This window comes from Oreochromis aureus, linkage group 8 (genome assembly GCF_013358895.1).
Source record: "Oreochromis aureus strain Israel breed Guangdong linkage group 8, ZZ_aureus, whole genome shotgun sequence".
In the NCBI taxonomy this organism is placed as follows: Eukaryota; Metazoa; Chordata; class Actinopteri; order Cichliformes; family Cichlidae; genus Oreochromis; species Oreochromis aureus.
In genome coordinates this window covers 13,233,030-13,259,399 of record NC_052949.1, presented here as the reverse complement: position 1 = coordinate 13,259,399, position 26,370 = coordinate 13,233,030, and the positions used below count along the sequence as shown (strand labels likewise).

At 40.0% G+C, this 26,370-nt stretch overlaps 1 protein-coding gene across 1 annotated transcript in view; it reads right to left on the bottom strand.

Moving 5' to 3' along the window:
- LOC116327464 (calcium-activated potassium channel subunit alpha-1-like) overlaps positions 1 to 26,370 on the bottom strand; it is a 100,099-nt gene that overhangs the window by 70,146 nt on the left and 3,583 nt on the right. The window contains exon 3 of the mRNA XM_039616452.1: positions 15,868 to 16,011. Coding sequence (XP_039472386.1) covers positions 15,868 to 16,011 — 144 coding nt within the window. The remainder of the gene's footprint in view (positions 1 to 15,867; positions 16,012 to 26,370) is intronic.

The following is a 26,370-nucleotide window of genomic DNA, read 5'->3' as shown; positions in this document are numbered from 1 at the left end:
ATTAGATAGCCGCCACAGATTAAATGGTCTGCACGTATACACTGCAGTGTCTTTGAACCTTGGCATGACTTTCTCCTCCACCCATTCAAAGATACTCATCATATACCAGCTGGGGCTGTGCTGCCACGAAAGGCGCTTATCTGCCACTTGGAGCAACTTGAGGTTCAGTCTTGCCCTAGAACACTTGGCATGTGGAGTGGCCAGGGATTAAACCACCAACCCTGCAATTTGTAGACAAGACACTCTAAGATTAGCGTCACCAATTCAGCATCTGACTAAATGTGAAATATGGTCTCAGTGTCCCCTTCTGTTCCTCACTTACGGCACTGAATAAGAGCAGTGAAATTGACCTTTAAGATATGAAATCACTTCATAAGTTTAAGACTTTCAATAGTTGTGAGTTTTTTTCTCCATAGTTTGCAGGTAAATGCTTTATTTATGGTAAAAAACAAAAAAACGTGTTGCTACAGTGACCCCGACCTTAGCTGCAATCTTACTGTTTGTGTTGGCTCACCTCCAGTGTGTCCAAAAAAAGCAATCCTTCTGTTTGATATTCTTTTCAAGGAATTGTAGAAAGTTTCAGAGAGTCAAATTTGGTAAGACGCCAAAATCATTAAATGAACATTTTGTTTAAGTAGCCAAAAAATGTCAGTGTTTTCAGTGTGCTTTGAGTTGACATAATAGCGACGGATCAGATGGCTCCAGATCCTTGGGACGGTACAGTAGAATCAAGTCTACTCTGACAGTCCCACACGCTGTAGCAGTTTACAATTCAGAACTCAACGAATGTTGACAAAATGACAGTCATGCTCCGGGTCTCACACCTGAACCTGACGGGTTGCCTTTGGGCTTGAAAACGGGGATTTTTACAACAGCTAGATCACCAGTGATCAGTCTGTCATCGAGAGAAACTTGAGGTTCTTGTGGAGGGGATTGAGCGACCAATCCTGCAATTTGTAGACAATGCACTCTAAGATTAGTGTCCCCAACTCAGTATCTGAATGTGAACTATGGTCACAATGTCCCTTCTGTTCCTGAGCTATGGTATGCTGGAGCTATGGTGTAAACTGCTCGCATCACCAGTGATGATCCCCAACACACAACTTGGGAGGGTTTGAAAGAGGAATTGATGTTTGCACTCTCCACATGTTCGAGAAATTGCAGAACACACTGTGTAAGAGGTCAGAACGGGACTTCCAGGAAACAAGCTAAAGCAGCAGCTACGCTGGGAGCTGTTGGACATGCCTGAGAAAATGACCTTGAACCCCAGACTGACCAAATTTGAGTTAGATAAAGCTTTTGATCATCCTGGATCCGTTCTCATTGTAACAATTTGTACTGTTACAGAGGTAGTTGCTCATATTAAACACAATCAAAGATGCAAATAATGAGATCCGCACATGTACAATCAATCCCGACAGTGGGAAAAACTGTGGGAAAAACTGAAAAACTGGAGGGAAAAACTGTGCTCTAAATGGTTTGTTTCAGATATTTTTCTACTAGATATGTTTAATGAAGTTAGAAACAAAAATGAGTCCGCCATAACCACTGAACTGTATATTGGTTACACTTCACATTCTGACATGTTAGGGGGCACTGCACTATGAACAGAATAGCAATGTACTGCTCTTTAAATTTACTGGGAATACCTGGAAACTCTTACAGATGCAGTGGGTGTCAGGAGTGGCTGAATGTAATACTCAGACTTGTACTGCATCACTCGGAAACCTTTCCCAGTATGAGTACAAGGTGCAGACAGCACAGTATTCAGAGCAGGATTTCATCAGTTTCTTTTGTGCCTGCGATTTTCGCACTCATGAGTAAAACCAGAGGGTTTAAGGGATTTCTCTCTCATCTTGTCAATAAAAGCAGATTATTCCTTTGTCCTCTAGGCTTCCTGCCGTGCTGCATTCAGCTGCTTCCACATCAGGGATCGCTACGCACATTACAGCAGATCCTGAGGGATAGACCTGCTGTTATTATTATTATAACATAATCTTTGCCAAATCCGAATGTGCCCCGGCCCGTACACTGAAAAGCAGCAGAGTTTACAGGCTATTAAGCACTACTTTGCAACATATACAAAACATGCAACAACATATACAAAACATCTGTATTCAGAATATTTTACTTTAAGCTTCTTTGAGTTTCCTGGGCTGATGAATAAATATCTTGGCTGTCAATTAAGAGACCTTTACTACTAAGTCGTAAACCCTATACTAAGACAGTCTTTTCATTTGACCCATCTATGGATCCAAGACATTGCATCCAAAGGTGAAAGGCCCAAATTTTTTTTGAACTATAACGTGTAGATTTTGTGGACAATTCATATCGCATGCAACCCAGTTCATCAACCACAAAACTAGCCACTACAACCACTGCTTACCCAGAAACTGTCAACAGCTTAGAGCTCCACTTATACATGTTACTAAGACTTTTGGCATTACCATTTCTGACCTTATACCTACATAGTAAAATGTTTGTCAGTGCAACCAAAAACTATTCTGACTTACTGTCCATGATCGGGACATTTTGTTAAAGGTAACTCAGTTTGTTAAATATAGGAAGACATCTTTGGTACTAAAAACAATTTATCTCAGGAGGATTATTCAAGTGTGCACTTGAAAAAGATGGTTGTAACCACCAGGATATCACCCACTAGTTTGTGGATTCACTTTAGACCATATATGGACAAGGAGGCGGAGTCCCAAGTGACCAGCTAAAGCTAGCAGCCAGCTAATATACAGCCTTGTTAATGACTGAGAAGAAACAAAAATAAAATACAAGAAAGCAAAAACGGATCATGCATTTCTTGAAAGAATCTTTAGTACAATTTACAATGCAAATAGTAATTTGTCAGATATCTGCAAAAAATGCACTCATTCCATACAGTTTTCATCAAGGTGAAATTAGCAACATAAGTTACAAACTTTGGAACTAGGACTAGAAAATGAAGCAAACTAAATGATTTTGATGCTGATTTGATTTTTGTCTTTAAATGTTATTTAAATCATTGTTATAGACAATGTGGTTATTTTCAAGAGTTAATGTTTTTGTATCTATTTAACAAGATTCCAGTCAGAAAGTACCTAATTCACAGCCACTGTGTATCCAATCTGTAGCTGCTGATCTTGTTGTTACATATGACACATCCTCTGGTTTCCACAGTTGATATAAACAACTTTACACTGTATGGAGAATTTGAAAATTGTTTTTGGAAATTATGGGAGGCACAAGACATCGGTTCCTGGTACAAAGTTCCTGGTTCGTTGGTAGCTCATTAAAAGTTTTCATTCCTGCTGGGAAACAAAGAGCCTGGAGCTGCTGCAAAGCACTGCAACTTCACAGCAGAGGGACAAAGCTGAGGGAAATTAACAGCCACTCATGGCGATGACAGCACGAGGGACCCCAAGAGGGAGCTGGACAATGCCAGGATGGAAAGTTAGAAAAGTTTTGTCAGAACCAACATATGCTTGCTACATGCTTTCACTATTTCATCTGACCCAAACATACTAAACTATATATATATATATATATATATATATATATATATATATATATACATATATATGTGTGTGTATATGTGTGTGTCCCAAACACTGATTGAACTAATGCGACATTTTCCAAGTCATGAACCGGAACCACAGGAAGTGTGTGCGCTTCACATACAGCAGCTGCGCCGTCAACCGCAACAGTTTACAGTCTTAGCTGTACTCATTTCTGAGTCATAACCTGTTACATCTGAGCGCACAGACGTGAAACGCGTATTTTTAGATTTACACTTAAAGTCATTTACAATGTCAAAAACAAATATATTTTAAAAGCCTTTTTTATGATCATGTGTCAATTACAGTGTGTCATATTCTCCACACACATACAAACACATGCGTACACAAATAGTAATAGAGTGTGTATGATGATGGCATTATAATTATTAACACCATTTTAGCAAACACTCTGGTGTTGAAAACAGCAGGTCAAAAATAACCAGTGAACTTTCGCACCAGCTGCTGTCCAAATTACAGTATGTGGCAGCTTGATACCCACTGATTTATGTTTTATTATAAATAATACTTTCACTTAATGCAACATGCTGCAAACAAACTCCAACTGTGGGAACAGAAATGAATTAAGATCTTTTTTTATGTTGTGTAGAAACAGAAAATCAAAGGAACATCAGCACTATGTTGTGCAGGGAACACCAGAGAGGAAAATACTTGTTGTTGTTGTTGCTGGCAATAAGCAATATACTCTTGAGAATTAAAGCTTGCCTGGGGAAGAGCCTGAAGTGTTTCTTCAGTCGCTAACACTTCCTGATTCACTCCACAACCCAGCATCAACACACATCAGTACAGCTGTGTGCTGCTCAGTGAACTTCAAAACATGCAACGTCCAAAAAATGAACAACACAAACAAACAGAGAGGCTGAAAAACAGGTTCAATGGTTTGTGAGTGAACTTAACTTTTTAGATTCTCTGTTTGTTTTTCAGAGATTGGAAAACAAACAGAGAGGCTGTTCCACCAGGCAGGGGCGGGTATACTTGTATCCCCCCCAGTTCACTGCCTGTACATTGGGTGGTTTTCCCAGTGGACGAGAGCGTTGCTTCCCTGCGCCTTTGGGTCCTGACTGTCGTTTGTGCCTATAGGCCAAATGACAGCTCAGAGTAGCCAGCCTTCTTAGAGTCTCAGGGTGGGCTGCTGGAGAGTGCTCCACCCAAGAAACTCTATTGTTCTGCTGGGAGACTTGAACGCTGACGTGGCTGGGGGGGACTTGGAGGAACGGCCTGCCGGATTTGAACCCGAGTGGTGTCCTATCATTGGGCTTCTGTGCTTATCACAGTTTGTCCATAACAAACACCATGTTCGAGCGTAAGGGTGGCACCAGGACACCCTAGGTCGTAGGTGGATGATCGATTTTGTAATCATACTATCAGATCTGCGGCCGCATGTTTTGGACACTCTAGTGAAGAGAGGTGCTGAGCTAGATCAGGTGGCGGGGAAAGATGTTGGACAGAGCTGGCCTCCTGGACACATCCTAGGTTAGGTATTCTGGGCATGTCCTACCAGGAGTAGGTCCAGCAGCAGACCCAGGAATGTCTCGGTGTCCCCCCCGAATAAGCTGGAGGAGGTCTCTGGGGTGAGAGGAGTGCTTAGACTGCTCCCTCAGTGACCCACACCCAGATAAGCAGCAGAAAATGGATATATGGATGGTTTGTGAGTGTATTATTAGAGTGTATTAACAAATAGAACTTCTAAGGCTCCTCAGTCAGGTGTAATGGGTCAAGAACATGCCTGCTGTGCTGAGAAATGTGTTGGTTATGTTTTAAAAACTAAATGGAGATGTCCAGCAGCAGCAGTGTAAGTATAGAGACGTGCAGTAAGCCATGAAAGCAGTGAATCACAGAGTTCTCCTGAGGAGGCCTAAAAAGTGTTGCACTTAAAATGTGTGGATAAATGGATCCTTTTTTTTTTAAATCTATCTTTTAGATCACCTTTAAACTCTTCATACACTGTGTGAAATTCGTGATAAGTAACCATTTTCTCTTCGAATGAAAAATCTATGGCACCAGATATTGTTGAAATAGCTGTGTTGATAAAACATTTTTCCAGCCTCCCACTAAAAAAAATCACCAACAACATGAAAGGTTACAAAAGATACTTGAAGGCCACAACCCAAGTTACTTTCCCCATCATTTTAAGTGCTTTATTTCTCTCTAAAATCATCCTTCACTCAGGATTCAAGTAACATTTTTCTAAGAGAGAATATTTACTAAAGAGTCTGCAATTTTTTGTCAGAGGTGCACAACATAGAAAATGTTGCTACTTCTCAATCCACTGCTGTAATTTTGCAGCTCATCTGATTTCCATAAAGTTCAATAAACAAAATGTGATCCTGATTTTCTTCTGGAATTTAACACTGTAATAATCTAGGACCTACTATAAATAACTGAAAGTCAGAAGACATTTTTAAATGCTTTGAATGTGAATGTTTTTCTTGTAACAATGAGAAAGATTTTTACATTTGCTATTACTTAGTGTTTTCCAGTTTTGCTTGCACCTTCTGAATCTCTTCACATTGGATATTATACATTGAATATCATACTAAAGCTTGCCTTCTTGTCTTTCTGAAAAAAATTTGAATACGCTCGAACAGTAACAGTAACAGAGTTAGTTATTTATAGAGAACTTGTAAAATGTCCTAAACTAATCAATAATTAATTAAAAAACAGAAGCAACGTTTAGCAGTTATTGAAGGAAAAGAGGGAGAAGAGATTATTACATTTAATAAGGAATTTTATTATAGATAGGTGGTGAGTTATTTTTTTAATGATTAAAATATATACACCACAGACTGTATTTAAACATAGAGTCACTGTGACATTAGTTTCTGCACTGTCATTTTAAAGTTAGAATTATGGGTGTTGTCATGTTTGTGTTTTTTGGGGCAAGAAATTATGAGAGACTACAGAACGTAAAGTTATCACATAATCTTAGCAAGCTCATATTTATTATGTGTGAGCCGACATCAGCTATTTGCTTATATATCGGTATCTGCATTTATGATGACTGATGAAAATTAATAGCGGATAAACACGCTTCAGTGATGCTGCGAGTGTTGAGGTTGCATTGTTTGTCCACCAGAGGGCCTTCTGCAACTTCACTGTCATCAACAAATGTGCTTTGAAGATCACAAAAAACAACCAGCTGATCTGACTAGAGTCAGGCAAACCACTTCTGAGTAAATAAAAGTAATCTGTTTGTGTTTCACGTGGAACAAAAATATCGACTGATAGATCAAAATATCGGATTTTTAAAAACACCCGATATCAGTATCGGTCTTGAAAGTCGTGTATCATTCAGGCTGTACTAATAATTTAACTAATATGTAAGTTTAGCCTGAAATACAATTAAGTGAGTGAATTATATAAAAATCCATCCACTGCACATTTGTTGGTAAATTAGTACATTTTTTAATTCATTCTCAAAACAAACATTTTTACTCTAAAATTGGAATGTTTAACAAAGCAGCCTCTGCGGGACTGACTGGAGTTTATCTCAAGAAGCTTTTGGAGGAAGTTCAGTTTTGGGCCAAATCTTCCAGCCCTGGGGGTTACTGATTATTCCTCATCTCCTTCTATTGCATTTATTTGTTTACTTTTTAGTTTAATCATCACAATTTAATTTTAATTAATTAAATATATTGTTTGCCGTTTCCTCAACACAGTTTCATTTTTATTCCATCTCATGAAGCACTTTGTTTCTAAATCTTGAACAGACAATAATCTGCATTATGTTTGCAGGATTGGTGATGTTAGCAAGACTACAGTAAAAACAGCAAAAGTAGGAGTTTTAGAAGTGGCATGTGTTTCCCAGCAGAGATTAAAGATCACATGTTACAGAATATAGGTCATAGTATCCTTGAAGCTATAAGGCAGTAGCCCAGTTTTTTGGCTTCTACCCACCGCCGTATTGCACAGATGTTAAAATAATCATGGAGGTTAAAGCACATAGAAACTGGATCTTCTCCTAAACCCTTGGCAGCTACACACAAGTGCTCAGTTTGTGTTTCGTGTTGTATACATTGCCCTGTAACTACCAGCAGCGTGAAACCTGATCCTCTGTTTGCCTGACACTGGTCCCTGTATATAGAGAGTGCATCTGATCTGAGCGCACTGACAATGTCCTTTCTGAGCTGTGAAAACAATGCTTCTATCCTTGAGCATTTTGGGTCAAGCCACTTGGGAACATCTCCCTCTGCCATCCTGCTCATCTATTTGCACTTATTTTGCATTTAATGATTCTTTGATGTGACAAAAAATTGATCTGCTCTTGTTAGACAGAAACGGCATGTTCTGTCCTGTAATGAATAAGAGATTTTTGCACCATTATTCAGATATTAAATACCGACAATCATAACATGCAGCGTGGAACCCCAAATCCCACAGTGGCTTAGCCATGATTTAAGCCATCCTGGAAGCAGCCCAACCACTCTCACAGTGAGGCGTAAAGAGCTTAGAGTAGGCATGGATGGATGTATCTCCCCCCCTCCCAGCTTCTTGCTGTCTGTCTCAGCTGAAATATTAGTTTGTCGCTTTAGAACTTTTAAAATTGTGAGAAGATGACAACGAAGAAAAAAAAAATAGCAAAACCAAATCGTCTCTGCTGCTGTGGGTGTAAGAGAAAAAAATCTCGCTGCTGAGCACAAGTGATGACTCAACTCTCAGGCAGCACTTCAGAGAGGTGGGGTCCTTACTGAGAAACTTTGCCCCGTGCAATGGAAATGGAAATTCCTCTCACGTGTTAAAATGTAAATCATGGCCTGTGCTGTAGCCAAGAAGGTGGACATACAATAACTGCAGCAGTCCTGTGTTTTAAAGGTTGGAGGAGCTGCTCTTAAAGTGAACATTTAAAGTTACAACATGTTGTATGATCAGTAAGTAACTCATTTTCTTTAAGTGGCCACAGTAGTAAATTAAACTGAACTCGCCAAGGGAAAAACTACTTGAAGTATCAATCAAGAGTTTCATGCCTCTTTTACACCTGGCTTTCCAGAGACAGGAAAGAGAGGACTGTGATTAGTGATGGAGACGCAGTGAGCTCAACAAGCAGCTGCTTAGTCATTGTGTAGCTAATGATTTTTAATGGAATCTGCCGGCCAAATTGAGAATTTCTCATCATGAAACCGCTCGCTGAATGGATTCTGGGGATTGGGGAGAAGAATGTTATCATAAAACCCTTCTCCACTATTTTAAATACCATGCCACTTCACTAAACTCATTATACTTGACTGATTGTTTGTGGCTAATGAGAGCCTGCTGAAAATGTGGTGCCCAAACATAGACAGGTTCCAAATTAGAAACGCTTGCGCCCCCCCCCAGAGGAATGGTAATTATCACACCTGATACTTGCTGGTGCCCAAAACTAATGGTGTGATTGCTGCAAGAATTTGGCCTCACGATCGCAGAGGGTTAAGGATCAAGCAACTCTCAATCTGTAGACTCTGCAGGCACAGATGGCCACAGGTCAAGATGACCTCAACTAAGCACGTCTAAGGACCACTCAGATCTGTCTGTGTGCTGCACTGAAGGCAAATATTAATGACATTATTATCTACACAGACACTGAAAACACCACCCAGAGCAAATCCGTAACCTGTATAAATGTAGCTAATATTCCATAGTCAGTGTTCGAATACATAACACCGAAGATTCCCTGCTTTTTTTGTGTTTGTTTTAATCTGAAGCAATCCAAAAATATCAGCAATGACAGGGTTTGATTTCTGCTATGTGAGAACACATGGAAGTAATTTAATGCATTTAAGAATGTAGACATGGTCAAGATGACCTGTTGATGTTCAAAACAATCATCAGAGCATAGAAAAAAGGTGATTTACAGGACTTTGAATGTGGCATGATTGTTGGTTTCAGACTGGCTGGTCTGAGTATTTCCGAGCAGAGAATGGCCAGAAAGAAGCACAAAAATAACAGAAAATATCAAGTAAGCAGTGGGTCTTTGTAAAGATGGCTTATTGATGTCAGAGGTCAGAGGAAAATGGTAAGACTGCTTCGACCTGATAGGAAAGCAACAGTAAATCAAACCAACCTATGTGGAAGAGTATCTCTGAATGCAAAACATGAGATAGACTACAGCAGCAGAATACACCTGAGAGCTGGAAACAGGAAACTGAGGATACAATTTGCAGAGGGTAACCCAACCGGCATAACAGAAGACTGGAAAAACATTGCCTGGTCTGATGAGTGTTGAATTCTGTTGGTCCCTTCGAATCACAATCTGGTGCAAACATGAAAGGATCAATCCTGCCTTGTATCAAAGGTTCAGGCAAGCTGCTGTGGTGTAATGATGTAGGGGATATTTCATTAGCACACTTTGAGATCCTTAGGCAAAGTCTACCATAGTATTGTTGTTGACCATGTTGTTGACCCTTTATGACCACAGTGTATCCATCTTCTGATGTCTACTTAAAGCAGGATAATGTACCATATCACAAACATCAAATAATATCAAACTGTATTCCTGAGAACAACTTTATATACCAAATGACCTCCGCAGCTGCCAGATCTCAATCAAACAGAGCATCTTTGGGATGTGGTGGAACAGGAGATTCACATCATGGATGTGCAGCCAACAAATCTGCAGCATCTGTGTGATGCTATCCTGTCAATATGGACCAAGATCTCTGAGGAATGTTTCCAGCAGCTTGTTGAATGTATGCCACAAATAATAGAAGCAGTTCTGAAGGCAATAAAAGGTCCAACCGAGGACTAGAAAGGTGTACCCAATTATGTTTGTGTGTGCAAGAGTTTAGTCCATAATTCCTAGGAAATTCTTTAAAAAAAAAAAAAATTTTTTTACTCGAATCAAGATGGTACTAGTGCATAGTGTGGCGTGTTAGTTTTACTTCAGTTATATACAATAATGGCTTACCAAGGTGTTCTTGGTTTTAATAGGAATGAAACAAAATAACTTCAGTCTCACATGGCATTGTTTCCTTCTGTAGGGGCCTGACAAAACAGGCCTGGCAGCTGCTGTCACCCGAAAATAGCGGCAGGCTTAGAGACGGGCAGAGAGCCGAGTGATGCTGCCACGTTGTTCACTCTGTTGTACTGGGTGCGGTGAAAGTCACACATGATCCCGTTGGCACCAGAGTCCACAGGTGGCAAACAGCGTCCTGTCTTTGCTACAAGGCCATGGGCGTGTTGAAAGAATATCTGTTACATACAACAACACCAACATCCTAACCTGAAGCCGAGAGTCAACTGGGAATGTCAAGAAAAGGGCACCAAGAGTGAATGCTGACTCCTTTCATGCTGAGCTGTGGAAAATGTGTAACAATAAATCAGCGCTAACAATGAATTCTCAGTCATGTAAAGGATAAGAGCGCCCATGACTTCTGAAAGGCACTCTGAATATTTCTGCTGGAGCGGCACCATAATCTCCCAATGAGAGAAAAGAGCAAGTCCCCACCAAAGTGTTTCGTCTTTCTCTCTCTCTTTCCCCTTTTTAACTCTCATCAGACAAAAAGCTTTTCCATGTAGCGGCTCAATTGCTGCAGCTCACGACCCTCTCAGAGGAGGAGGAGGTAAGTGTCCGCCTGATGAAAATGCCCTTCTGGCCCACCTATAATTTCGTTCGGCGCTGCTTTCTCCCCTTGCGGTTGCGATATCAAATCTAGCGGTCGAGCCAGAAAATAACTCTTTCACCCTGTCACCCAATATGACTTCGTCCACACACACACTGACCCCAGGAAACCTAGACGACTCTAAATTGTGAGAACTTTTGTCTGACAGCTGGTGATGTTAAAATTAGAAGTGACCTAGATGAAGCTAGCACCTTTTGCTCACGGTTTAACCTGTAGAGGTTTAAGATGGGGAAAAAATTGGCCATCATACACTTCTGCTTGCCAGCCACAACTTAGGTATCCGAGAGGGGAGGAGCTGACTGAGGAACCCAGTGATACTGCGCATACATGTGCTAGCTACTTGCTAATCATACCGAAAGCCATACTTGGTTTATTAGTAATGTGGACAGTAACTGACACTAATGGGAGCAGTAATTTACAAAATGAATATGTTGTAGCGAATAAAACCTGAAACTAGTGATTGAGCCCATTATATCATTAGAAAAGTCTTTTAACCAGATGTCTTTTGCGAAGGGGTTGCCCCCTGCTGGCTGACAGAAAGAAGTTTTCACACTGGCTTCCCTTTTTAGCCATGGAAATCTTTTACATACTGTACAATCTATGCCAGCACACTTGATTATAGCTACTACCCCCATCAGTCTCCCCACATCCCACTCACCTCTTAGCTCGCCAAGCTCCGCCCTTTGTCAACAGAGCACAGGCATGCTCACGAAAACGAAAAATATGCTAAACTCAAACAGGAGTTCCAATAATGCCTGTTTGAACAGTTTTAAAATGCATGGGTGTGGTTTGTGTGTGTGTGTTTTGGGTTTTTTAAACGTGCAAGTACAGTAGTACTCACGTGCCAAATGTTGGTATGTCTTGGCAGCTCAGCTTATTGAGACTGTAACAACATATGGCAGGCATAGCAGAGACTTGTAGCTACTGTATGTAAGAAGCTTTTCCAAAAAAAGGAGTTACAAATGAGCAAAAACAGCCTGGTGTTTACCTGCAGTACTTTATAGTCAGAGAATTCATCCAAATCTAACTTTAATGCCTTCGTCTCTGTTCAACCTGTGACAGGGGTTAAAGGGCAAAGATTGAAAACTTAAAAGCACCAGAGGTCATTTTTGGGCGTCCAATAATAGAAAACCTTTCTCTGGCCAGAATAATAGCTTTGTGACATCCAACCCCCCCTGTGGACTTCTAGAGGCAAACACACATGGGCTAAATGTCACTCAGCAGGGTCCCGTCATTTAAGAGAAATCAGATTTTCCTTCAGAATACACAAACTTGGGCCTGGCTGTGGTGCATACTTTCTATCTGAACTTTCTTGACAATTGTAGTCTCAAGGGAAATACAAATAGGAAATACATCCATAACCTGCTGCTTTTTTCTTTTGGGGTTTTTCTTTGGTATAAGTATAAACTGCAGCCAACTGTTCAGGCCCTGAGGTGCGTTTGTTTTGACGTTTGCAAATAGCAATGTGATGACATTTGTCATGAATAGGGAGGGTGGTCTTGTGTGATGCTAAAATGGATATGGGGAGGGAAAATGCAATAGTAAATAAACTGACAGATGGCCCCAATCTAGAGGAAACCCATGTCTTTACATACAGTATGTTGCTGACCTGAATTTTGAAAACTAAACATGAGAGTTCGCCTTTCCTCGTTTTATTTGAGCGCTTAAAGATCAGAGACTAGATCTCCTGCAGATAAAACTTTACAGACTAAAAGGTCACCAGGAAGTGTCCTCTCTGCTAATCAAACAGCCCTAAAGGCAAGGTTTGATCTTTTACAATCTGCTGAGGCCGGTTGGGCAAATGAACACTGGGCTTCCTCAGCTTCCGCAGGGCAGCTTGCACCTGTCTGTCACTCAACAGTCACAGTCAGAGGTAAACATTCAGCTAAGTCTACAGTGATCGTGCCTCCTCTGTGTAATGTGTTACATTTACCTAAAATGTGTCATGCTACAGATGTCAAAGCCCCTTAGTTGAAATGCCCGATTACAGAAGTGAGGAAAAAAAGCCACAACCATCAAACTCGGTCACTCAGAAAACCAAATGTCTTGTCATGTACTTTAAACATTAACCAGCTTTGTAACCTTTGTGCTCTGACATACTCTGTGTTTGTACTGTAGAGCTAATTGAACAGAAGCCCTCAATTGAAACGTATGATTTATGTGTTTATTTTTGGCCTTGGGCTTATCAAATATAATTCAGCGATCAATTTTTTGGTCTTTTAACTTTTAACTTGTGGTCCGCATATTTGCGTATTTTCGCGTCCATGTTTTTAAGTTTTTTGATTGTTTATTTGTCTTTTAGGTCTTCTTCTGTACCTTTTGTAAAAAGGCTTTGTAGAGCTATACGGCACGAGCAACTGCAAGCAGCAGGTATCAATCTGCTAAACTGAGATTCAGAAAGTTAAATTAAAATTGCAAAACGCTGCAGGCATCCTGCAGCTGAGCCTTCTTTTTTTGCATAATCCATGCCTCAACTGTCTCAATTTATCCACTTCAACTTCAGCCACATTTGCACTTAATAATGTAGTCAGGTTTAATTACTAAAATTAATTAGAAACAGCACACTGGATTGTTCATTTGGATTCATATGCACAACCACTAATTGATTTTTTTTGGGAGAGGTTCAAGTTTAAAACTGGCGGATTTACTCTTTGCTGGCTTTTATTAAACAAGACTGCAAATAGAAAACAGCTGGGAATAGCAGCTCAAGATACATATAAATATAGGATCTTTATACACAGAAGCACTCACTTTTATTTAAGCTATTCCTTGCTCTTACTCCCCAGTAAAAATGCTCTCAGATGGCCTGGAAATAGGCTTTAATGCGCTCCCTGAAAAGGCTGAAATAGAAAACACACATCTGCCCTGTTTAGGTAAGCTGCAGTTGCCATGGTTACAGACGAGCACTTGCTAAACAGTTGTGTCAAGCTATCATTGAGACAGAGCACTTGAGCTGTGCACACACACACACACACACACACACACACACACACACACACACACACAAAGAAGCAAGCTGGGAAGCGTTGGTGTTTTAAAGTGAAAAACAAGGAAACAGAGAACGGGGAGATGTTGTTAGCAAAATGCTGCTGTCAACATACACCACCACTAGTCTCTGCACTCAGTCCACTGTGGGGACAATTTGAGTTTCATAACGTTTGGAGGAAGATGAACAAAATGTGCCCCTTGTTGCTCAAGCCGGGAGCAAAAAAATATTTGATTTTATCACCTTTCACACACTCACACAGACTGTATATAAAAGATGTATGAAGCCACCGTGACATCATCCACTTGTTCGTGAAGTCCCATTTTGGCGCCACTAATATTGCAGACATATGTCTTAAAAAATTATAAACAGGTGATTTGTAAAAGAGAGGGAGGTAATTTCAAGGCTCTAGCTGTATATTTAAACATGGGAGTCTATAGGAATGACTAGCTTGTGGACCTAGCCTCAAGTCTCAGTAATCTAAGTAGTTCTTCTTGGGTTCTTCTGATTTGGCATCTTTTTCCAGATGTTGCCACTTGATGGATGTGCACATCAACTCAAATCAAGAGTCAATATTTTAATTTAGATTTAAAGGAACATTTTCTTGTAAGCATGACACATTTTAAGGACACTTTATAACAAAAAGACTTGACAAAGTGTTCTGAAATCAACTGAAATATTTGTGAATAAGTGAACAACGTCAGATAAGGGTCCAAATAAAGACGTATTCCATCTTCTTAGCCTTCCAACATGATCAGCAGTTTCGTTTTAGCCCACAAATATGAACTAGGTGGATCATTAATATTCCACATCCCATCATAACAGTTTAGTGTACCGCTCGTCCGGCATTCAAGATTAACAACCTCCACACGCCGAGCCAACTGGAGATGCTGCACCGCATTTAAGGGGGTAGTTGAAAGTGGGATCGAGCCCGAAGCACTGCGTCAAGCTCTGGCACAGTGCTCCCACTCATATCATCTCATTTCATCACTCCACAGTCGCAGTACTTGAAATGCTGAACATTTACAGCCAAATCATTATACAGTGTTGAGAAATAATAAGAACAAAAATAAGAATAATTTAAAAAACACCATATCCCTGATTGGATATCGTGTGGCAATATAGTACAGTACACAAGATGATAACAGGTGTTTAAGGGATGTGTTCTCCATCTAACCCTGTGAGCAGACACACCAGGCACCATCGCATGACCAAATGCAATTGTAAAATTGCACATGTCCCTCCCTCCTTCCTTTCTTTGGCATCTGTTTCTCTCTGCTGTCCGAGGTTATTATGGGGTGTATGACCTTAATACATGCCTTAAATCTCTCTGCTTTGTTGCCCAGGCTTTGTTTGGATGTGTAAGCCTCGCTGTCTGAGAGAAAACCTACCAGGAGATACACTTCCCAATGATACGTTTATGGGTTTGACAAGCAAAAATAAAAGCAAGGAATATTCACACATGCCCAGTTTGTGCCTGGTCTGACGCAGGCTCCTCTGGCTTGTCCTATAATAACAAATGTTTTTCACAAGACAAAAATACTACAAGGGAGCTCAACCAAGTGAATTGCTGTCATCAGTAAGTTTGGGGATGATTATGATGGGCTGTCACGCTTCATCTCACCGACATCTTAAGCAGCGGCCTGCTACATGTAAGCCTAAGTAGCTGAAGATGTCAATCAAAAACTGAACAAAGGATGATGGCTGAGAATGAGCTTACCAGGACTCTTCCTGTCAGCGTCTGAGCAGATATCATGACTCCGGCCCAATCTTTAACCGAGGTCATCCAGCCCACCTCGCTGGCCGCTGCATCATCCTTGTCCGTGCGTTTAATACCATCGCCCGTGGTGATCCGATGGACCTCCTGAAGAAAAAAAAAAAGACAAAAACAAACCCCAGTATTGGTTATCAATTGCTGCAATACAGTAATTGAGCCCTTGAGCCCTGTAGGTCAATGCTCTGACCTATAACAAGTGTAGTTTTGGATGTTAATCAGGAAAAGAAAACACATATATGTCAATGGAAAACCAAGGACACTGCACGCTCATAAAGTTGCCACACATTTAAGCATACCCTACTGTTTATTTTACAATAATTGTGACAATAATTAGCATACTAACTTATGCTGATTAAGCTGAGAAGAAAAGAAGTGATTAGATTTACAGAGCCAGTAAATCAGGTGAGAAGCAGACTTATTTTTCTTACACTTGTAAAATCAAAAGATCTTTTTGCAACTAGAGGGGTCACATCCTGCTGGGCTTTAAAATACCAGGAGGCTACATCCAACTTTGATATGCAATTTCTAGCTGCTGCCATTAATTGGATTAACTGTAAAATCTGTAAAAATAAATAAATAATACAACAGCACAGAGAAAACCCCAACAATCAGATGACCCCATAGGAGCAAGCACTTGGCAACAGTAGGAAGGAAAAACTCCCTTTTAACAGGAAGAAACCTCTATGGAAACCAAACCAAACCAATGGATGATGTGTTGTGTTGGCAAGTTTTCACAATATACACTGATTATTAATAGGATAACATTAGATATTACATTAACATTAACTCTTACCACCTACAGAGCCCTGAAATTTATTAACAGAATTTGGTCAACAAAAAGCTAAATACATCATTTCTAATCTAGGGACAAGGTGCAAGGCCTTCAAAACAAAGCTAAGCACATGCTTGTACACATGCATACAGTAAACATACACAGACAGCAGTAAAGAGACTCCAGGAGTGTATCCATGGCAGCCACTGAGCTCCTGGTGTTTCTGCTTCACTGAGTGGGCTGCCTGCCTGCCTGCCTGTCTTTCTGCCTGCCTGTCCATCTGTCTGTTTGTCTGCTGGGACTGGCATGATTCACAGAGCAGGAAATCGAGACAGGATGCAGAGGTTAGCCATGCTCCCTGATGAAACACCCCACAGCCCCGAGGCCAACACAGCTCAGACTCTTTACCTCATGACATCCTACTCCTCTTCCACCTTAATGGTGTCACACATCGCACTCTCTGAGGCCCGTTCCCTTCAGCTGTTCTCATCAAATACAATTTGCTGATGCCGTGCATGTACAGGAGTTGGGGAGAGTTAACTATTCATTGTTCTTGCAGTTTCCATTAACATGTGTCATTTGTACACTAATGCAGCACTTATTGTGGGGTTTTTTTATGCCCAGGATCTTAGTATACTGCACTCTCCACAAACTGAATGGACTCTCACTCTGGATGATGGGGAGCTAGCCTCAAAGAACTCCTGCTATGCAACATGCATTGTAATTCCACTCCACTATAAATCTTTTTAAAGATGAGGCGTGAGAAGTGTAGCACTGCTGAAATGAATGCATGAATGGGTTACACAGTTTGTCTGCTTGGAATGTCAGAGGGAAGATGCCAAATCTCCTTATTTTAAAAAGTAAAGGGCTGATCTGCCCAACCTAGACACCCCGATACCTTCCAAACATGTGCATGTACCAATTGGACATGACATTTTTACATTACAGTTAAAAAAACGAATTAAGTGGACACTGTCTGCTATTATTTAAGATTCACATAATAATCTTAAAAAGAGAAAAGAGAAGAAAAAATATATTGTTATGAACAGCAGAGTCTCTAAGTTTGATGTATGTGGATGAAATATAAGTAAATAAATGGTTAAAGCCAATCATTAATACCCTATGCACATCAGCTTAGAGCTACACACTTCTCAAATTAACAAATGACTACATCATTAAGGGCCTTTTTTATACGAGTTTTTAATCACACCTTATGACTCAAGCAATTGACTAAAAATAAACCACAATGTCCCTGCTCAGCGTACTGATGAAGCATGTCTCTTCAGGGGATAAAATCCACTGACATTTTTTAAATTGGCCACAAATCCCGAGTAAAGACCAAAACTAACAATGAGCTCATTCCATTAACAAGTATGCTGTGTACCTTCCTGACGTCAAGCTTCACTGGTGGTCCACTAACACAGAAAACGAGGCGCACGACAAGTAGGTGCACACCTCGCCACCCCACCCCCATTATGATCGCCACTGCACTGCTGCCATAAATACTCAGTGGAGCACGGATGTATATTAATCAACGATTGGAAATAGTCCCAAACAGCCATTCTGTAAATTCAATTTGAGTAATGTTGCCTGGGGAAAAACCCCCAGCTGCAATTACTGAGGCCTTTTTAAAAACTTGCGCTTTATTATGCTCGTTAAAGATTTACATCCTTAGAATTCAGTCACCGTGAGTCAGAGTGTCACAGAGGGTAGGATATTAATCAAGAATCGTTTAAGCTTTATTGTTTGTCTTTTTGTTTGGATTGATTGAAAATGTAAAAGAGTGAGTTACCCTGACTTATCCTTTAACAGGTTTTGGAATAAATTGGAGGTCTTCAGCATATACGCAGGCTGTATGCAGGCAATTCTTGCAGGAGATGATGCAACCGGCCCTGTCCTTCACATTGAAGTATGTGGCTGTCATCAAAGTAACAAAGCATTTATTTTTGTAAAAACAGTCACTATGAACATTTAATATACGTTTTTTTTTTATTATTTTAAATGGCAATTCATTAGTAAATCACTGTTTTCTGTTATGAACACCTACTAAAGAAGTGAAAACAGCCTATGTGATAGTTCCTGGTATAGGAGGTGTCATTAGGCCCACGTAACTGTGAGATACTGAGGAAAAGGGAGAAATAAGTAGCACAAGTGCCCTTAGAAATAAATCTCAAGCAAGTTAAGTCATAAAAAATAGCCAAAAGTCAAATACTGATACTGCAAACGTCTGCAGTGTATTACTTGTGTTAATGTGTACAGTTTACATAATTTCTGTCGATCCACAGACAACACATTTCAATCGTTCTTATCGTAACTAAATACTTTGCTCAACAAAGAAATTCAATCATGTACACAGCCATTAAACCACCGTCAGCCCATGTTAGACTTCCTGCAGCCTGTCCAGAGCCCTGCAGCTAACCTGATAACGCCACAACAACATGTCCACTTCACTTAGCAGCTAATGCAGCCAGCAACCAATTCTGTGAAACTCCAGTTTAGAAATGTCAGCCAACAGGTATCAGCTGTTTTCATACAGATACCAAGTCTCATTCTGCTTTATCTGTGGACAGTTTCTTACAGAGGCGCTTCTGCAGCAGGGTCTTACATTGTAAGCCAAGCTTCCAACACTTTCCAAGGTTACATCATTTATTTAAAAAAAAATCTTATCAGATTGGTCTTGAAACAGAGCCTTTAGGGGAATTTAAGTCGAATCTCACTTCTGAATCGCCTTAAGGAGATCACGGTGAGTGGATAAGACTTGGGTAAGGGACTGAAAGGGGAAAGAAAAAGCCGTTTCACTTGTCAGTCAGCAGCCTCTTCAATTAGTGTTACAGTAAAGTGTTAAGTAACAAAGCTATGGACCTCTAAGTTCATGGCAGTAAACTGAAAAAATGTGGTGTCGTCTAAATTGTTTGGCTAGGAAACACTAAAACGTCCAAGTATCCCTGACTGCAACCTCTGATTTATTAGTTTAAATGAAAAATCTGGCATAGGTATAGATTATATTGGTTGGGTCAGAGTTAAAGGCTGACTTTGATTGGACGCAAGCTGTAACCACCAATGGTTACCAAGGGTCACAATAGCTATCAGTCTCCAGGATGTATGAAACACAATGTATCACATCAGAGTCTAAAGTTTAATGTGGCGCTAAATAAGAATCATTATTTACAGAAATGGTAGTTATTTAAAGGAACTATTACTTTAGTTTGCCACATTGTTTCACTAGTAAGTAAAGATCAGGCAGTTTACTTGTCTTCAGATACTTTACCTCCAAGCCACAACAACTGATAGTACAAGTAGCTTATTAATATTGTAAAACAGCATCCTAGCTTCCCGGTTAGCGACAGTCATGTTTAAGTATATCTAAGTGTAAGTGTATGTAAATATATGAAATATAAGCTTACTGGCTAAAAAAGTCACTACCTGGATTTAACTAATCAAACAGATAAGAACTTTGCATTGGAGAATCACTGCATGATTCCATGTTGGAAGACACAACCCACTGTCACCCAACAGCTTCCCTTTTAGAAGAGTCGAACTATTGGCCTGCATCAAGCAAAGAAAACAACTAAAGACACTTGTGAAGCTACCAAAATTGGGTTAGAACTCTCCAATATCCTAATTATTAAAACCTGGAAGGATAGTGGGTTCAATGAGTTCACCTGAAACCTTGGCTGATTGTGACCCACACCCGTTTTCACACCTTGGCTCATGTGATTAGGTAGAGGATCAATAGGGGGTCCATGACCCTCTTGGGGACACTCCCATAGGACTTAAAATCTGGAACTCTCCACCAATTGCTCTTAGAACTAAAAAAAGCCTCTTGGATGAGAGGTGAAACGTCTTCAAGGAAACTTAAAAAAGTCCAGACGCTTTTCTTTTCCAAGCTCCTTAGAGTACGATGACCTGGATGACTGAGAACCTTCACAGACATACTGGAAGGATAGTGGTGAGCCATCATCTCACAAGCAATGTGGACTAAACAGCTGTGTAGCCTTAAGAAAACCATTTATCAGTGAGCCTAACTGGATTAAAAAGAAGCACTTCAACTTGATTGTAAGTATAAAAATTGGACTCGTAGCAATGAAATAGAAGTCGTGTGGTCTGATGAGTCCAAATTTACTATGTTCCAGAGTGATGGGCGTATCAGGGTAAAAAGAGAGCCAGATAAAGTGATGCGTACATGCCTAATGCCTACCCTACGAGCATGTGGAGGCAGTGTTATGATCTGAGGTTGCTTCAATCAGTCAGCTCTATGTTCAGCAATGCTATGTGCTCAAAACTGAGGTCAGCTGTCTATCTGAACATACTGAATGATCAGATTTCCCATCAATGCCTTTTGCTTCTGTGATGGCACAGGCATATTACAAGATGACAATCCCAGGATTTTTTGGGCTCAAATTGTCAAAGAGTGCTCCAGGGAGTATGAGACAGCATTTTCACACATGGATTGGCCACCACAGAGTCCAGACCTTAATCCCATTGTGAATCGCTGCGATGTGCAGTTTAATGCTTTACGTAACGGTCTGACTCTCCCATCATCAATATGACATCTCGGCAAAAAAGTTAATGCAGCTCCGCACATAAATAAATGTGACACAGCAAATGCAAGCTATCATCAAAGCTAACGGCAGTCTGACTAAACATTAAGAGCGTGAACCTCGTTTATTGGCCAAGTCTAAACATGTCATTTGTCTATAACAACAACTAAAACATCTACACAGAGCGTTCCCATAAACTGTATATGAAAGGAAAAATTCTTCGCATAAAAACGGCACATTGTTATGGAAAATAATGCTCAGCCTGTAAAAATGGCTTTGCAACTGAGCCAACAAGTCTGAGGAAAGAAATGTCCCTATGCAGCTCAGTGACCTTCTCTTGATTTAACCACGAGGCTAATGCAGCTTGCTTTATAAACTAGAAGTGTAAAGTTTCACAGATGATGAAAATTTTTATCCGTTTACATTTTGGGAATACTGAATTTCTTGGCCAATCTTTGCAAGAGGGCTTAATTTTGCAATTTTCAGACTTTAAGGAAATACTCATTTCTAACTTTTATTTAAAAAAAAGCATATATACAAAAAAGCAAAGAAATAGAAAAAGGAGAAAAAGAAAATCACTCAGAGAGCGCTCTTTTCCACCAGGACAAATTTAATTTTTGTCTTGAATTCCTGTCTCGTTTCATACTCACCTCTACTCAAGTATCATGAATCTTGGTTCAGAAGATTAACCCTGCCTCCTCGCTTGTCACAGGATTAGAAATGAGTATATCAGAGAAACGAGTACATCAGGGGGACAGCTCAGGTTATGCGGTTTGGAGACAAAGTTAGAGAGGCAAGGCTGAGACATTTGGACATGTGCAGAGGAGGGGATACTGGATATATTGGACAAAGGATGGTGAATGTGAAGACGCCAGGCAGGAGGAAAAGAGGAAGACTACAGAGACTCATGGATGTAGTGAAGGATGACATGCAGAGGTTTAGTGTGGGAGGATGCAACAGGTAGAGTAAGATGGAGCCCTTAAAGGAGCAGCCAAAAGAAGAAGCTTGACATCACTGAAATCATGCTTTTCATATACAGCACATTATATACAATATAAATTTTTTGAGGGGGAACAAAGTGTCTGTACTCAAAGTGAGTATTAGTGATGGCCGGTGCATCACTTTTGTTTTCTTTCCAGAACTGTTTGGAATAATGGCACAGTTATGCGAACGTTTATTTCTTTTTCACAAGGCAGACAGATTAATGAAACATTTCATCTAATGCATTTCTCTGACACCGCACTTTTCTGCTTTAATGAATAAAGTGGCGCAGGCTTCAGTGGGGGAAAGTGATAGCCGTTAAGTAGGTTTAATTGGCATCACGCTGCTATTCCCCACCAGTTTAATGACCAAATCTAAAAATGTAAGCTGAAAACACGCCGGCCATGACACTAAAAGCAGAGTTCAAAGATTACGGATTTGCCATTCATGACTGTCCAATTATTCTTTAAAAGGGTCAGATGAGTGACTTTATCTTAAGGTCACACGCAGGAAGATACCTTCAATGAGAAACTAAAGCGCGGTGTTTTTGACATTTAAATCCTTCCTGCATGAAATAAACAGATACAGCAGGCCTTAACATGTACAGTTCATGTCACGTTTACTATTCTAAGTGCAATATTTTTAGCGTTATGGCTATCCAAACACCAGAGGGTTAAACAATCGTTCACTAGACTTCACTTTAATGTAACGAAAATAGCTTAGATCCATTTTTAATAGCAGCAGAAAAGCACATGCAGTCATTACAGCAGCTCAGAGAGCACAGCTCCTCTTTGTCACTTTGATCAGTAGTCAGAGCCTCCAAATTTAGGTTTCACTATCTCACCTAAATCTAGTCTTCCTGACACTGAACGTCATTAATCAAAACAGCTGGCCTATTCTCAGGATGCACCATGATCATTTCTCAAAGTGAGAGTATTAAACTAGAATAGAACATGTGGCTGGGGACACGATTTCTCCAAAAATGACTAAATTATTTAAACATACATTCATTTAAATCACGTTAATAATGAACCAAGACAGAAAGTCTTCCTGAAATATGCGGGGTAATGAAAGATTATCTGTAGACCAATGTTCTTCCTAACAATGAATACAATTAGAAAATGAGGTCTGGAAATGTTGGGATGCTGTGTTAAATCCAGATAAAAACTACTAAGTTACAAATCCCATAAACCCAAATTGCACTCATAATAAAACATAGAAACCATATCAAATGTTTAAACTGAGAAAATGGACCATATTAGAAAAAATATAAGCTCAATTTGAATTTGATTGTGTGTTTGATTTGATCTGTGTGTGTGTGCTCAATATGACAACTTGTATGATCCTCTTGTAGGGGCATTCATGTATGTTTAGCGAAGTCTACTTATTTGAAAGCATTTGATGGGCACTGGTCAGACACATACTTGTTCCTGTTGCCAGCCACACATGTCCTTTCGGCATTGATTTTTCCAGTCAGGAAGACGACTGACTGACATTTTTTAGTATTTTAAGGCTGCTGGAGGAAACTGGGGGGTGTTACAGCCTTTTGCAACCTCTACCCAACCTACAGAGCAGTGCACGGGTCTAAAGAGTCAATTGTCTACAACTGACAAGGCATGCTTGAGGTTAGCGTTGGAGACAACACTTCTTGCCTTCATGCTCGCTGGACTTTTTTCACTGAGATAATCTACTAATTTAAAATAAAACAAATCTTTCTAAAAACTCTGGTGTCAGTCTCAACTCTACGTTATGGTTTTTGAGCAAGGTTATAACAGAGTTTGAGAATTTCAAATCATTGCATTCTGTTTTTATTTACATTTTTACACAGTGTAAAGTTTTTTGGACTCGATTTGTATTTATTTTCTACGTGATTTTATAGACAAAGTGTGAGCAAATTTGTCCAGGAATTACAGGCTAAAACAGGACTCTGAATGCATTTGTTATTTAACAGGAACTGCAGTATTTAAAATGGATAAAAAGGCACTGAAATGTAGGAAGGACATTCAGTTCAAATGATTAAGATAATACTTTTGATCAGAATGCTAGCTTTCCATTTGATATGCAAAAATAACACGTCTGGAAACCAAACACCTTCTACTGTCTTTGTGAACAGAAAAAAGGCAGCAGGCTACGGGACAGTTGAGATGTTTAACAACTGTGTTCATCTGAGACCTGTTGGATCCCAGATGGAGCAGTGACAGCCAAGCTCCACCTTGCTGCTTATATTATGCAATGTGAGCAAGCTTATACTTAACCAACTAATTACACGGCCAATTAAACAGACATTTGAAGGAATACATTTCCTTTAGTTAAAAACAAGACCGACAGGCTTAATTGCAGAGGACATTGTCAAAGGTTTTAGGGTCTAGTTGTTACATTATGCTGCCATTAGGTGATACTTCTTATTACTGGGATGTACGAGATGTGCTCAAGAGTTCTTAGCCAAGGAAAAAATGAAATGGACACTAGCCAAATCCTGCTGCAGAAAACAAAGTTATGATTCAGCGACAGAGAGCAAAAACGGATTATTTTCAAAGTAATTTATGAACTCTGATATTGATATTGATGCCGTGTTGTATTGCCTGGCTGACTATCTAGCTTTTTGTGTGTGCATATGCAAGTCTTCAGGTCTTTGTGTGTGAAGACGACAACAGAAAATTGCCACTCAGCTGTTCCGACTTACTGACTTGTAATTGCTACTGTTCGATCACGAGCCCTCAGCTGATAATTACAATGTTTCAGACAGCACTTGAACGCACCATCAGCCCGACTCTTTACCTGAGTCCTCCACTCAACACCCCCGCAACCACACCCTGCCCTGCCTGACACATCTAAGGTGTCATGTCGAACTGCCTGCGTAAGAGAGGCGGTAAGAAAAACAACAATCCTTTAAATTCTTTTTAGCCAATAAAACATCACAAATTAGGTACGTTAAAGATTGAAAAGGACTACTGCTAACAAGATAACATGCATTTAAATGTAATCAAATTTTAATAACAGATAAAACCCAGCTGTAGGTACTTCAGATTTAATGCAGTGTTAGCACCAGCATACTGATGTTCAGTGTCCTTCTGTAGCCTGCAAGCATTAAGTATTAAAATCACACTGAACCCCTTAAGCCCAAGGCTGCTGTTTGACATTTCCACCTCAACAAACTCCACAAATATTGTCACCAACAGCTGCAAAACTGTTACAGCAAAACTGCAACATTTGAGCTCAATGAATAAGAGACACGTGGAATGATTTTGAATATTCTACTTGTCACAAGTCCAAAGGCAATCTTGGACAGGTCACCAGTCTATCACAGGGGTAACATAGAGAGACAAACTCTCTATGGCAAATTTTAACCTAATGTGCCAGAGCACCCAGAGAAAACCCACACAGAAAAAAAAACCCACATACAAAGGGGACCACCGCCCAATTATCCAAATTAAAACTATAGTTATTAACACCAATGTGATTGGACCTGTTCTAAAAGTACGATGCAACAAAAATGATTCATAACAATACAAATGTAACATCTCTAGCAAAGATGTCATACTTTGACACCACTACAGATCTCTTAGCTGAGCAGGCGACCTGACCATTTGGTATATGTCATTCCCTGCTTTCCTGTCTACTTTCTACTGATGTATAATACCTTTAAGTTGTCACAGCACTCCTTTAAATCAATATCGAGACTGCTCGCTCACCATTTATGTTATAAAGGTGTGTCTGTGAGAGGTAATATGGTTCTTGTGATACCAGGTTTAAATGTATCCAGGAAACACTACAGAAGTAACACCTTACTGCATCATCAGAGCAAAAATGAACAGACCTATAAGCCAGAGAGATTTAGGGTAACCTACTTTTGAAATACATCATTCGAGAGAGTTTCTATGCTCCCTTCTGTGTTTACTCTTTGCTCCAAATAAGAGTCAAATGATTAAAAAACAAGAAAAAAATGCTGTTTGGCCTTATGGCCCCTATAGATACAAGACTGAAGAAGAGTGAGCAGAGATGTTACGTCATCGTGTTCCAAAAAGGCTCCACTGAGCGCGACATTTCAGACCTCACCTAATGGAAAAATCCATAACAAAGGGGAACATGAACTTCTCCAGAAAATTTCATCACAATCCATCCACTGCTGTTTTTTGTATCTGGATCAAAACC